At 48.1% G+C, this 15,605-nt stretch overlaps 1 protein-coding gene across 1 annotated transcript in view; it reads left to right on the forward strand.

Annotated features, from left to right (window-relative positions):
- Window positions 1-15,605, forward strand: part of LOC138580803 (TBC1 domain family member 10B-like) — a 977,369-nt gene that overhangs the window by 707,228 nt on the left and 254,536 nt on the right. The window contains exon 7 of the mRNA XM_069651650.1: window positions 6,384-6,573. Coding sequence (XP_069507751.1) covers window positions 6,384-6,573 — 190 coding nt within the window. The remainder of the gene's footprint in view (window positions 1-6,383; window positions 6,574-15,605) is intronic.

Genomic DNA, 15,605 nt, shown 5'->3' on the forward strand with positions numbered 1-15,605 from the left:
AAACCAACAGGAACAACTGCCAGGGCACCAGCTGCACCATTGGAACAAGGTACTGTGTTCTGTTGAGGAAACTGGGTGAATCCCTTTTTCTTCATTTCCAAGGCTTGACCTTGTCTTCCCTCCTTATTATAACTTTTGCTTCCGAACAGTGACAATATCGAAGTACTTTTGACTCCGTTGAATCGTGAACTGTTAGACCGTGTGATCTTCGGCAACTGGCCCCGGTGTCTTTCAACTCCTGTCTGAGTGTTTCTTGATTCTGCCTGCCTAACCAAAATATTGACTGTGATTTTTGCCTCCAACTTCCTCTGGGTATCTCAGGTGCTAAGTGTGTTTTTGCCCCGGTAGCATTTTATGTCATGGATACGCGTTTGTTTAGTAGACCGAACTGTCGAAAAGTGATCGCATTCATATCCGCGGTAATGTGTTTTTGAGCCCAACACCGGTTCATTCCAACAAAGGGTACTTACCTTGAGACTTACTGTACAAAGTGAATTGGTTAGTTGTAGTATATTTAACGTGTGGTTTTTATTGAAGTTTAATAGAAGTGTTGTGTTTATAAATGTACTTATATTTTTCTACCTGAAACCTGAGTCAGTGTTTGCTTGAGTCACAGTAATTGTGGTCCCTTTGTGTAATCTCTGCTACTGTTCATATACTCTTGAGCTAAGCCTGGCTGCTCTGCCACTGCTACCACTATGACATAGTAATACAGGCTTGTACCAAAGGTAAAACTTGTATCACCACCTGTAGTCTTAATTGTGTGTAGTGGTCCCTAAGGGCACTGCACAGGATGCTGCCTAACAATAGCTCCTTCGGTCGAGTGAGCTCCAAAAATTGCAATGTCTATTCCTACTAACTCCATTACTTCTCTCACCCATCTCGCTATGATAGCTGTCGCAATTGCTTTATTTGTCTTTCTGTGCGCTATTAACAATTGACTAACCCCCTGAGGTCTTATCGCTGCTGTTGCTGCTTCATAACATTTTATACATTGTGCTACGCACAGTTTATTATTGCCTGTGAAGTACGGGTAAGAAATCACTTTGGAGTTAGTCTTCGTGCGCTGCGCGACATTAAACGCCACTCCTTCTGGATAGAATATTTTCCTGTCTATCTCTAGAGCCTTCACATCTGAAACTCTTCTATAGGATACTAAACATAGCAGAGTGGCTAATTTCCCGAACAACTGTCTACCTGACAGCGTGCTGTTTCTTGGCCATTGTTCGAATAACTTTAAGACTTTATGTACATCCCACAAAAGATGAGTATCTAGGCATGGGTGGCTTGCTAACCTTAACCCCTTTCAAAAGCCTTGACACGGCTGGGTGTTCCCCCACAGTTATCCCATCTACGAGCTAGTGTCCGGCCAAAACTGCCAATCTGTGTTCTCCCACTATTCTAAAAGCTGTACCAGCAGTGGGTAGACTTGCTAAGAAGTTAATAACTTGTACTATAGGTGCTGAAACGTGAGAAATACTCCTCCCCCTGCACCATGTCTCCCAGGCTTGCCAAGCGGAATTATAGCTCCGGATTGTGGAGGGAGCCCATGATATTTTGATAGGTTCTGTAGCCTCCTTTGTTAGCCCCTGCAAGCACCATCTGCGCCTGAAATTCTGCAGGCTAGCAGTGTTAGCGTCTGATCCTGTATCAGCGGGTGCCGGGCTTCCGATTGGTTGGACGGTTACGCTCTCTGAGCAATCCTCTGGGGGAAATCCGTAGAAAGTTCCATCAGAACTGGAAACCATGCTTGCAATCTCCATTCTGGTGTCACCATCACTAGCTACTCTGTCTCTCTGCACTTTCGCTAGAGCCCTCGCCAGCATCGCAAAGGGGGGAAAAGCATAGTGGGTCTGACCTCCCCAATTGTGCAGTAAAGCATCCTTCCCCAGAGCCTCCGGGTCTAACCTCCAACTGAAGTATCTCGTCATTTGAGCGTTCAACCGAGAGGCGAACAGGTCCGTGTGAAATGGACCTCATCTGCGCTATAAACTCTCGAAGACTGTTTTGTGCAGTCTCCAGTCGCTCAAGTCTAGCAGGTATCGAGAGTTCCAATCCGCTACTGTATTCAGAGTTCCCCGAAGATATTCTGCTCTGACTGTAATGCTTCTTTCCAGACAACTGTGCCAGGAGACTTTCGCTAGTTCCGCTAGCATCCTGGATCTTGTGCCTCCTAGTTTGTTTATATATTTTACTGCTGATATATTGTCCATCCGCATTAGAATGCAACCATGTGCCCTGTCTTTGGTAACCGCGTTCTCTGCGAGGAGCTCCAGGCAGTTGATGTGTATCTCTAATTCTTCCTGGGACTACTTTCCTCCTGTCTCTACCTGTCCGCACCTGGCCCCCCAGCCGGCTCTGCTGGCGTCTGATTCTATAATGAGCTCTGGCACATCTCCGAAGATGGCCCTGCCATTTCATGCTTCCATAATGTGGGGCCCCCAGGTCAGCTCTGTCTTGCTCTCTTCGATGATGGTATCTCCAACCCTTCTGTAGGTACTTGATATTCATCCTCTGAAGAGCTCAATAGTGTAATGGGCCGGGAAAGATGGCTTGAATAGAGGTTGCCAGGAGACCCACTATCCTTGCTAGATTCCGAAGCGATATAACCGGCTTCTTGAGCGCCACTCTGAGATCCTTATTTATAGATCTCATCTTGGGAGTTGGAAGCTCTAGGGAAGCTTTTCTCGAGTCTATCGTGAATCCCAGAAACTCCAGTCTCTTGCTGGGCGCTAAAGCCGTTTTGTCCCCGTTCACTAGGAAACCTAGACTCAATATTAATGCTACTGTCCAGTGCACTTGCTTCTGCAATCTGTCTTTGTCTTCTGCCATCAGCAGGATGTCGTCTAGGTAGATGATCATCCAAATCCCTTGCTCTCTGAGGGCAGCCGCGACAGGCCTCATGAGCTTGGTGAAGGCCCATGGTGCTGAGGCTGGACCGAAAGGCAGGGTCTTGAACTGCCACACTTTGTCTTTCCAGATGAATCTCAAGAAGGGGCGGCAGTGTACTGCTATGGGTACTGTCAGATGAGCGTCTTTCAGGTCCAGACGCGCCAGCCAATCGTTCGTTCTGAGAAAATCTCCTAGCAGATGGATTCCCTCCATCTTGAAGTGCCTGTACACTGGCCAACTGTTCAGGTCTTTTAAGTTTATTACTGGTCGTACTTTGTCTTTGCGATGAACTAGAAACCTGTTGCTCAGAAAGCTCGGTGTGTGCGAGTGGCCGCTCTATGGCATCCTACTGTGCCAGGGCTTGAATCTGAGTCTAAGGCTTCCTCTGTGTGTGCCATACCAATGCGCAGTGGCGGGGATCGCTGCTCCGCAGTTTCTACAAACTCTAACCTGAAACCCTGCACGGTTTCAGCACCCATGCGTCCGAAGACCCATCGCGCCAGTTGTGCAAGGAATCTAGCGTCCTGCCCCCTACTGGAGGGTAACTCGCCATGCGCTCGCTCACCTGTGGTATTGCTCTGGTGCCTGTAGTATCCTTGCCCTCGGCAACTTCTGTAGCCTCTGCCTCTGTTGGGGAAAAAGGCGTCTTGCTGCCTTGTCTCCCAATATTGCGCCCGGGGTCCCTGGGGCCTTCTGTTCGCGTTAAACCGACCGGTCAATCGGCCTCTGCATCGACCGGCCCCCGCAAAAACTCTCCCCGGGAATACTTTTCCTGATGGAGGCTTGTGCTTTCTCCAGGGCGGTGAATGTTTCCGACGAACTTGTTCCTCTCCTTGACAAATGAGTCTCCGAAGAGGAGACCTTGAGCACCCTCACCTGCCTCATAAGAAGCCAGGTCCCCCAATTTATTGTCGATCTTCAGGAGCATGGATCTGCGTTTCTCGGAAGAGATTGCGCAGTTTGCATTACCTAGCATACATACTGCTCTTTGGGCCCAACCCGCCAGAATCACTGGGTCTACCGGCTCTCCTCTGTCCCTAGCCCTCTCGGCCAGGTCCATTATCTTGGCGATGGACCCTGCCAGGTCCAAGAATTTATCTTGACATGATTTCCACACGCGGTCCATGCCCTTTCTAATGACTTTTCCTGCCTTTGTTACAAATGTTAACAAACATTTTGGGGTCCAGCTCCAGGATCTCAGTAACTTTTCCCGCCAGTTCTGGTCTAGGGCATTCTGCTCTGAGTCGAAATCTAGTTTCTTTTTCTAATGGCTTCCTCATTTTCTGAGCCATGTATAACGCCACTCTGGGTGACGGGGCCCATTCTTTGGACCTGGGGTGCCTGATTGTATCAGGCTTGGACATGTCCTCTTTGTCGTGGGGACCCTCTGCTTTGCTGGCTTTCGTTTTGCAGTTGGCTTTTTTCTGCGAAGCAGTGCTCTCTTTTCCAATACTTCTTAGGTCATCCTCGTACTCCTATTCCTGCTCGGACTCCTCTGAGGATGAGAGCTTCCCCCATGTTTTGCGCCCCTGGGGCCGGGGATACGAGGCTGGGCAAGGCTAACTTGGCCAGGAAAGCATTCCTCAGTCTATTGAATTTGTCAGCCGCCTCTAGGGACTTTTTAACATTACCAGTCTCTAAGCCCGGGGAGTAGAAGAGTGTTTCCTCTTCCGGGCTGCTTTACTCCCCTTTTTTCATGTTGCAGAGGCTTCTCTGCGGAGGTTCCCTCAACTGGGTTGTCATGTAAGCCAGTTTGTTTGCCCAATATCTCTTCAAGGACCAGCAATCTGTCCTGCAGGGTGTCTGACTCCCTGAGCCACAACTCTCACTAGGGAGCCCCCCAAAACGTTCTTTAAGCTGTGGGAGGGATCTATTTTTTCTTCCTCCATTTCTCCCTCTCCCAGATCCTGGTCTCTCACTCACCTAACTCCATGCTGCATCTTCCATGCTGTAAGCCATGGTCTGTCTAGCTACAGGGTGCAATCAGAGCTGTGCTGAGAATTGGATGCTGCACAGTCTCCACACAATTCGACTTTTACATTTTTTTTTATATATTAGTTCAAATACACTCTTCGCCTCTAGAACGCTGCCAAAACGCAGTGTTTGCACTTATTAGAACGGCTGAAATCGCAGGAGTACAAGGGGAATTCGTTACGTCTCATACAGGAACGTTAAACTGTAATGCGTGTAATGTGCATCATGCGTGACTTTGAAGTCTGCACGTCTTAGACAGTGAGAGAGGACTGCTTGTGTCGCAGCACTGCTGCGTTCTCACGCTACTTACCTTTTTCTATTGACAGACAAACCGGAGCCCTACTCGAGTGAGATCGCTCGTGGGCCCAGTCTGTCAGCTGATGGAATCTCTGCAATCCTGTTCCGAAAAGGTCACATAGAAACACACGCGGCTCCTCCGAGGTATGATTTCTACGTTAGCCGTGCTGACTAACCGAGGATATAATTAATATTACATTCTACATTTACCCTGATAATATTCGTGCTCTGTGATTATAAATACACGCGGCTAAAGCGCTAGTTCTGCGCCTTGACTGTAAATGCTGTACAATCTTAAAGGGTAGACGGAAAGGGACTTCGCTGTGGACTGCAGCAAAAAAGAAGAGGAAGGGACCTTGTGCAGCTGTCATATGTAGGGGATGGAGATCCCCGATTGGCCATCTGGACTGAGGCTGGGGGCTACGGAGCTGCAAGGCCCCATGTGGAATGTGCATATGTAGTGTGCATATGCTGGATCCCCTGACGAGTTTTTTCTTTATTTCTTACATGTTTATACTGTTAAAAAAACATATATATCATGAAAGTAAGATTTGAAAGGCTGTTGGAAGGCAGTATTAAAGAAGTTATAGCATAATGCTAACCTCCGGTCTGGTCATAGAATTTGCTTAGTGAATATCAAGATTGCCCAGATAAGAAGAGCAAATTTGTATACCCGACTAGTAGCTTGCAACTTGAAATATGCCCCTGCTCAAGCCTCCCCACTAGTCTCTAGTAAGAAAAATGGGACTTGCATATGTTATTCTCTACAGTGATCTTGTGCTGCTAAACCTGCAGTTTTCCTTTAAACAACCACAAATCTAATATTTGCACATTTGAATTTGTGTACCTGTGGACTGAGAGAGATCAGGAACAGAAGCAAAAGCAGCACAAGTGCGCAAATTGAGGAGAATGATGCACAAGTAATTAATGAGCTAGAGATTCTAAATGATTTATCTAGTTTGGTTGGTGCAAACAATGCGCCAATTGCTTTGGGATTCTGGGAGGACAAACCAATAGCCTAGAATGAGGTGTGCTATAGGTTTAAGGAGCACACGAGTAATTACGGTGAGTAAATTTAATATTTATGGGACATTCATTTGCAGTGCATCTAATAACACTAAAATGTCTGCCAATTGCTCCCTTCACAATTGGGGGAACATCGTTTGACTAGCGCCTGATCTGTTCCCCCGTCCCCCTTGCCCCTTTTTATTTCTCAACAGGAAGCAATTCAGCTGGATGGCGAGATTTTCTTTGCACTCTTGCGTAGAGCATCGCCGATGGCATACCGGCACCTGAAAAAGTACAAGATTGACCCCATACTCTACATGACAGAGTGGTTCATGTGCATCTTCTCACGCACCCTACCCTGGTCCTCTGTGCTGCGCGTCTGGGACATGTTCTTCTGTGAAGGTGAAGCCAAGAATTACTTATGTACCAGATAGCAACTTACACTAAGAGTTTTGATTTACATAAAATAATTCAGATCTTCACAATATTAATAATTCCCTATTTTACCTTCAACTGAAGGATTATGCTGCCTTTAGCAGAGTAGTGTTTGTGGTGGTCTTTCCATGACTCCGCATCATCCTCATTTCTCACTGGTGATCAGATTGGTTGTGTTGGCACAGAGATCTTCTAACACCTACCAACTACTTTTTGACATTGCACTTTTTAACCTTGTGTACATGCTCAATTTCCATTCTTCTTGAAAGCCTAAGAGGATCCAATCCCTCCATACGGTTGTATATGTTTCTAACAAGGTCACTTCTTGCCCTCCCCCCATCATCCTCCTATCTAACCCACCACACTCGAATCACCTACCCCCAAACACACTACACCAGGCATCTACAGCTCACTATGAAAAGAAATCAAGTGTCAAAGGCAAGTCCACTGCATAGAGTTGTCATGATGGGGCTTGGCACTAGCGAAAAGGTTTTGTTTGTACTTAAGTCAAAAGAATCAGTATTAAGAAGATATCAAGTATAATTAAAAACAGTAAACCCAATGTCTATATGTGGTTCCTTTGCCAAGGGCAAGCACCACACATTAAAATAACAGGTGGGTGGGGAGAACCAGGTACCATTAACTCTAACAAGAAAGTAAGTGCCTACTAGTCTACCAATGTGGTAAAATGGCTTGCAACCATGTAAAAGCATAATTAAGGCACAGCTACCACCAACATATTCCCTAAAACCAATTCACATTAACACAATCACACTATGGCAGAAATGGGGTTCCCTGGAGGCACCCCTGGTATTGGGCAGCCCAATACCATATACATTATATAGGGTACAAAGGGTCGTAATGGCAGCGGGACTGCAGGAGAAGCCCCCCTGGCTCGCAAAAAGTGGTAAATGAATCAAAAAAGACAGGTGGGGTTTGGGGAGATGCAAGTTAGGGGGGGCATAAAGAGTTGCAACATAATCCCTAAAATAGAATGTATGGCTTAACAATGGGTCATGGTAAGTTTCTGAAGAATAGGGGTTGTTCTCTCATCCTCATCGCTCCCCAGTAGCCCATGAAGTTCAGATTCTTTGATCTGGTGAACCACTCTTCCTGGCCTCAAAGATTCTTCTCTGAGTTCGGGCAGATGTGCTCAGTCAAAGAGGAGGCACGTTACTTCACCCTGCCCATCAATCAACTAACTTTGCAACCTGGTATGTGCTATCTTGGGCTATCTGAGGGACATAGCTATTATCCAGGCAGCCAGGAAACAATCCATCAGACATGTCTGTAGTAGTAAGTGGCTTAGAATTTGCCAATGTTATCGTTACCTGCCCTGCCCCCCCCCCCCCCCCCCCCCCGCCCGCTCCTCCACCCCCTCCTCCAGCACAGTAGCCAGGGTCTTGTGCTCCATATTGGATTTGGCTAAATCAAGTTTTCAGTTTGATACTTGTTGCATCTGCCAAGTAGCTATTGGAGCTTATCTAATATCAAAGACTAAGTCTTATTCTTGCACCATTGGGTTCTCCCTCCTTTCTAATTGGACAGGAAAATGACTCTAAAGATGCTGCATGAAACGGAGATAGATTTTAGAATGCTCAATCCTCATACACAAACCCAACATTACATACTCTGGCACAGCTGCTTCATTTTATAATAATGATTTTGATGTAGAGTATTTATAACGTGCTCAGGACGGAATTGACAAACCGTCAGATAAGCTATCCTACCCCTATTTAAACAGGAAGGTTTTGAGCGCCCTCCGGAACTGTGCAAGGGTCTGACAGCCTGTAATCTCCTGGGGTAAATTATAGTTATTCCAGAGTTTGGGACCGAAGACAGCAAATTTTCTGTTTCCTCTGGAAACACATGGAGAGCGGGGAACACTCAGAAGCAGCTGGTCCCTAGAATGAAGCGACCTTAGGGGAATATAGCGGCAGATTTGAGTAATAATGCCCCTGCCCCAACTGCTAGTGCTTGTTTTCCCCTTAGAGGTCGGGCCAGTGAACTGCTCTCACATAGAGCTTTTTCGGCTCTGCTTTTTTCCTTCTCTTTTTCAGTCCTTTTCGTGCATTTTGAACAAATAGGAACCAGTTGTTGTAATTTATCGCAAGGGCTCTGCTTCTCGCACAGGATTTAATGGGCTTTTTTCAATTCTATTTTTCGCCAAAGTCCCATGTTACCACCAAGTGTTGTAGGCCATTTGTCACAACGTATATATCAGTACCATGCTCCCCTTCTCCCAAATAGATTGTTAATGTTAAAGGTATTTGTACCGGGCACTGTCACCACTGCTGTGATCCCCAGGTGGTCTGGCGGATCTGAAAAGGAGAGTGTGGAAGGGGTAGGTGGAGGGAGTTAGTAGGGTATAGTGGGAATAGGAAAGTGAGAGTTGTGATGTCCTGTTGGCCGCTTCAGTTTGGTTTGCACCGCTTGCTGAGCTTAAGTGCGGTGTACGGTTCGGTGCCAAATTCACATGTGCTGTTGTGCCGGTCTATGTGTTAGTCTGTTGCAATGTGGTGAAGTGCGTGTGGATTGCTGTACAGAGAGGTGGTAGTGTGAGTTTCTATATGGTGAGTATGTGGAAATATACTTTTCCGCTGCTTGTTAATCTGCTTAGAATCACATGCTGTGCATATGGTCTGACATCCAGCGGTAACCACAGAGTATTGCATCGTGTCTTTCGGGGACCGAAAGGGGACAGCGGTATAGGCGTGTCTGTAACACTATCCCTATTGTGACGTGTAGTGTACCCAAAATCCCTCACACGCCGAGGTCCCACAGATAGGTTTTTTCCCGCCCAGATAACTGGTCGCCCTATAGCGGAACTCTTACATAAGAGACATTGTTTCTTTAGACCGACTTTGTCGGTTATTTCCCCTTAAGTCACTTCGACGGCGAGTAAGAACTTCGACGAAGACTTGCGGGAGTTTCTATGGTGGTGGATTTCGGCGCCTAAGATCCGGCGGCTGAGGCATCCACGTGGCCAGGCCCACACAGTAGGGAGAGTGGGGTCTGGGTGCCATATCTTTTCGCTATGTCTTTCCTCTTTCCCCCTCTTTGCCCTCTAGGTCTGGTCATCTTTGTTTATACCTTTTGCTATGGAAAGGACTCCATTTAGGATCTGCCCTAAGTGTAGGGTCAGATACCCGTGGAAAGGCGAGCACAGAATGTGTAATTCTTGTCTCCCCTTAGATCACGACGAGAAGCAGTGTGCGGCTTGTAAACTCCTTCGGCCTAAAACCCTTAAGGATCTCTGTGTAAAAATGACAGGGGCTCCTCCAATGACCAAGCATCCGTATCGGATGTTATAGACCTTGAGGCGGACCCTTCAAGGCCTGTCGCAAGTCTCGCTTCGGGGACAACACCCGGCGACAGGGGTGTACAAAAACCACATTGCACTAAGCACACAACCCCACCACCGATTTCAACGGGTGCATCGAAAAAGGTGAAGGCGCCAACAGGGGCATCAAAAATTTTGGGGGATTCCTCTGATCGGGTAGATCAGCAGCCTTCCCCGCATCCGCAGCAGCGTCTTGCGACTGGGCACTCCAAGAATGAGGGCGCTACCCCTAAATCGTGTTTACATGTCGAAGCGCGGACATTCGACAGTCCCTAAAGGCCCGGTAGGCCCAAATCCTACTACTAGGCCTCCAGGCGTAAAATCTACCGCTAGGCCCTCTAACGCAGCGGTAGGCGGTAAATCTACCGATAGACCTTCGGACCTGTTAACTCGTGGGGATTGAAGACAGTATTGCGAGAATTACTTTGGTGGTTGGGCTGTTACCCAATCCGTCGAAACACATGGGGCAGGCCGCGGACAAGTCTAAAGATGCGCCATGGTGCCCCGATACTCGCGAAACCTACGAGATCAGTCAGGAGCCTCTTTCCAACACCCTTGATTGACACATTTTGACACCAAAGGGCGGAAGACTGTTTTTCCACCTGTAGGCCCTTCTGGTTCCTCTAAGTGGACAAGGGAGAAATTTGAAGGGTGCATGGAGCGTCTTGAAATTATTTTCTCTTTTTCTAAACATCCTTCCCCTAAGAGATCTCGTGGAGAACCTATTTTAAAATCGGCTTCACGTCTCCAAGAAAATTGACTCTCAGCCCCCGGTCTCTGTTCATCATGAAGACGTGGTCCAGATGGACACTTATCAGCATATCTACAGCGAAGAAGACAACCCTTTCTTCCTGCAGGACTACACCGAGGACCAGGCGGATGCCATGGACAACTGGGAGGAAACCCACGCAAGATCAGGACACTGATGTTCTATGCCTGGATTCTCCTCCATCCACCCCGGCTCGCCAGGCCTCGCCTGTAGAGTACCAAATGGCCTTCAGTGCCATCTTAAGGAAGGCAGCAGATCACTTTCAGATCACTACTGAAGAGGCGGTACCTGAACAAGACTGTGGAGTACATTCTCAAGGAGAAACCCACCTCAAGCCAAGCCATTCCCCTCTTTAATTCTGTTAAAAGAAGATTGGCCCCCTCCCTGGTGTCGCCAGCTCAGACCCGGGCAGTGAACCCAAGAGTGGAAAAGCTATTTCGGCCAGCTCCTTTGGACCCTCAATATGTTAAAGGCCACGCCACCCCTGACTCCTTGGTAGTGACTACCACCCGGAAACGGGCAGGAGTACCCCTTGCTACGGGGCAGGCACCTCCGGATAAGGAATCCAAGAGGTTGTACGCCCTAGGTAAGCGTGTTACCTCGGCAGCTGCATACACCAGACCCATAGCAAATAACACCACGCTGCTGGAGAGTTATGCAGATGCACAATGTAACCTGGTACAGGAAGGTCTCCAGGAGGTTCCTGAACCTGTAAGGTCCAGGCTTCTCACCATTGTGGCTGAAGACAGGCAGTTAAACCAGAATATAATAAAGATCTCTGGACAATGCTGAGACAGCAGGCTGGTCTCTGGCCCAGGGCACTTTACTCAAGCGGCACGCTTGGCTTCATAACTCTGGTTTCAAGCCTGAAACACAGGCCGCTCTTATCAACAAACCCATTGAAGAGACCAATCTCTTCGGGAAAGCGGTCGACGATGCCCTGGAAACGGCCAAGAAGGAGCATAAGACTCTTAAGTCCTTGCAACAGATAATTCCAAAACCTTCCCTCCAAAGGGGAGGTGGTTCTCGTCAGTCCTTTCGAGGGCAGTCCCTTGCAAATCAGAACAACTACAGCACAGGAAACTATAACTCTGGAAAAGCATCAGGAAGCCCGCCTACTACCCAGCAAGGGGTCAGCGACCCGGCAAAGGCAGAGGTAGAAGCCCCAATCCCAGAGGAGCCGCAGCCTCTGGTCAGAAATCACCATCAGATCCAGGTCCCCTCACATGTCACCCCGGTCGGGGGGTGTTTAACATATTTCTTCACGGCATGGGAGGCAATAACTTCAGACCAGTGGGTTATAAAACCGGTCGCCCACGGGTACTGCCTGGAATTCGCCCGGCCACCACAGTTCAGAGCGCCATGCTCACGGCGCCTCTCACCGGACCATCTGCAGATCTTGAATCAAGTGATGGAAGCGCTGCTGGGAAAGGACGCCATAGAAGCCATCCCTATTCTTCTTCCTTGTACCCAAAAAGGACCTCATCATGCGCCCTTTTCTAGATCTGCGCCCAGCGAACAAATTTATAAAACCTCAAAGGTTTTGCATGGTAACGCTACACAAGGTGATCGAGGTCCTAGCAGTAGCGACAGCACACCTGCACAGACTGTCCGTCCTGGTTTACCCTTACCTCGACGACTTGCTCATAACAGGGGACTCTTGCGACACATGCTTTTTGAACACTCAGAAGACCGCAGACGACACATGCTTTTTGAACACTCAGAAGACCGCAGACCTTCTGTTCAGTCTGGGATTCTCCATCAACGAGAAAAAAAAGTCTAGTCCCCAGTAAAGTAAAACAATTTCTGGGGGCTCTAATCCAGACAAGACTGCCTCGTCTTCTCCTCCAACGAGAGGCTTCATAACATGCTTTTTCAGATCCCTCAATATGTAGCAAGTCGGGAGGTGACAGTACGAAAAGCCATGCATTTGCTAGGGATGATGGAGTCATGCATATATTTGGTTCCCCACGCGCGGCTGCGCATGCGTCCCAAGCAAGAGTGGCTCAACAGCCAGTGGTATTAGACCAGCGAACAATGGGAAGATCTGGTAGTTGTCTCGCCAGCCCTCCTTCTCTCTGCAGTGGTGGTTGAGGGAAAACCTCTTGAAGGGGAAAACCTTCACCACCCCTGCAGTAGAAGCCACTCTCACGACCGACGCATCTCTCACGGGTGGGGGGCTCACCTGCTTCAGCAGACAGCGCATGGAGTGTGGTGCCCACAACTAGCATCCAACCATATAAATTTACTGAAGCTATTATCGGTGTTCAAGGCATTGAAAGCCTTTCAAACTCAACTACAAGGGAAGACAGTGCTGGTTCTGACAGCACCACAACAGTGTATTACTAGAAAAAACAAGGGGGCACACACTCTCCAGGGCTATCCAAGCTGTCCCAAAACATTTGGATGTGGGCTCTCAAACGCAAGATGTTTCTGTTGTCCCAACACGTCCCAGGGGAATTCAATCTTCTGGCAGACGTGCTCAGCAGAGCTTTCCCACTGCCCATAGAATATGAATGGCATCTGCACGAAGACATTGGGCCTCATTACGTGTCCGGCGGGAACCTTGCCGGAAATTCCGGCAGGTTACCGCCGGACTCTTATTACCATTCCGCCTCTGTGATTCCCGGAATCACCGGGGCATTATAACCTCAGTGACCCGGTAATCCCGGAAGCGGAATTCAGTAAATCCCCATTCCCATGGAGTCCCATAGGACTCCATGGGGATGGGGAAGTGGAAACACCGGCACCATCTTATAATGGTGCCGTTGTTTCCACGTCCGCCTGCAGGTGGGTGGTGTTAAACCCACCAAGTCAGACCTGGTGGGAATGACACCTCCCGCCTGCAGAACGCGAGATCAGCCGGTCCGGAAACAACAGTGGCGGCAGGTTTACCGCCACTGTTATTTCCGGACCAGTTGACTCGTAATGAGGCCCATTGTGTCCAACATCTTTGCAGAATGGGGCTTCCCAGTGATCGACCTGTTCGCAACTCAAGAGAACGCCCAATGCCAAGAATACACCTCCTGGTACCCCCAGAACCGCTCCACAGGGAACGGTCTCTGGATAACATGGTCAGGGAAATTTGATTTCCCGCCCCACCCCCCGACTCCCATACTCAACAAGATAGTGCACAAGATGTACCAGGAATCAGTCACCTTGATACTGGTAGCCCCCATGTGGGCCCTCCAACCCTGGTTCGCTCATCTAATGGAAATGTCTCTCTCCCCACCAGTAAAACTACCCTGCCTGCACAACATGTTGTCTCAGGACAGGGGAGGGGGGGAGACCCTACACCCATGCACTCAAACTCTGAACTTAGCGGCCTGGCTCCTGAGGTCATAGAGTTTGGACACCTTCAGCTCCCTCGGAGATGCATGGACGTTCTCAGGGAGGCTACAAAACCTAACACCCGCTATTGCTATTCCAGCAAATGGAAACGGTTTGTCATCTGGTGTAATACCAAGGGCGTCAATCCCATCGATTGCTTACCCACACGCATTGTGCTGTACCTAACCCATTTGTTGGACACAGAGTTGGGATTAAATTCCCTAAAAGTTAATCTGGCTGCTCTTTCAGCCTACACCACGTCACAACAAAAGGTGTTGTGGTGGAAAATGCCGGTGATTAAAGCTTTTATGGAAGGGGTTAAAAGGATTTATCCTCCCATTTCTCACCCAGCACCTTGATGGGATCTAAATGTGGTGTTAACCAGGCTCATGGATATTCCTTTGAGCCAATGCATAAAGCAAGTCTAAAAGACCTTACTTACAAGACGACGTTCCTAGTTGGTATCACATCTATTAGAAGGGTTAGCGAACTACAGGCCCTTTCGATAAGGTAGTTCTGCGCACTCACCCCAGATTTGCGCCTAAATTCATCTCGAAGTTCCAAGTGAACCAATCGATCGAACTACCTACCTTTTTCCAGAATCCCACTAGCATGGCTGAAAGGACCCTGCACACACTAGATGTGCACAGGGCAGTCATGTTCTACCTGGAAAGAACTAAACCACTGAGGAAAACAGTCCAATTTTTCGTTTCAGTGGCAGCTAGTAGAGAAGGGGCTCCTGTCTGTAAATCTTCTATCTCAAGGTGGATTGTCAAATGCATCACACTGTTACGTTCTTGCTAAGAGAGAACTGCCCTTCAAGCCTAGAGCACACTCTACTCAGGGCACTGGGGCTTCCATAGCATAAATTACAAATGTTTCCCTAGAGTCCATTTGCAAAGCGCCAACCTGGAGTTCTGTACACACCTTTACAAAACACTATTGCCTAGACACTCATTCTAGGTCTGATTCTCAGGTGGGACAAGCAGTACTAAGACACCTTTTCTCAACTGTTCCTTCTCACAACCCACCTCCAACTTGGGTACTGCTCGCTAGTCTATCCACAGCATGTGATTCTAAGCAGATTAACAAGCATCAGAAGACATGCATTACTTACTGAAATAGCATTTCTGATGATTGTATCTGCTTGGATTCACATGCGCCCTCCCTACCTTCCTGCTCCGGGTGGAAGGAACATAGACGTCTTACTACTTTCTCTCTTCATGTACTCACTCACAATAGCCTTGGGCTCCCTCATAGCAGAAAAAACACATTCGGACGGACCTCGACGCGGGAGGGTTTTTGGGTACACTACACATCACGATGAGGCTAGTGTTACAGACACACCTATGCCGATGTCCCCTTTTGGTCCCCAAAAGACAAGATGCAATACTCTGCGGTTACCACTGGATGTCTGACCATATGCACAGCATGTGAATCTAAGCAGATAAAATCATCAGAAATGCTATTACGGTAAGTAATGCATGTCATTTATTTATTTTTAATATTTTGTTGATTTCCTACCACTTTGTCTTTGGGTTTCTGCACCCAACCTCT

Source organism: Ambystoma mexicanum, chromosome 3p, assembly GCF_040938575.1.
Source record: "Ambystoma mexicanum isolate Mex_15411 chromosome 3p, UKY_AmexF1_1, whole genome shotgun sequence".
NCBI classification, from domain to species: domain Eukaryota; kingdom Metazoa; phylum Chordata; class Amphibia; order Caudata; family Ambystomatidae; genus Ambystoma; species Ambystoma mexicanum.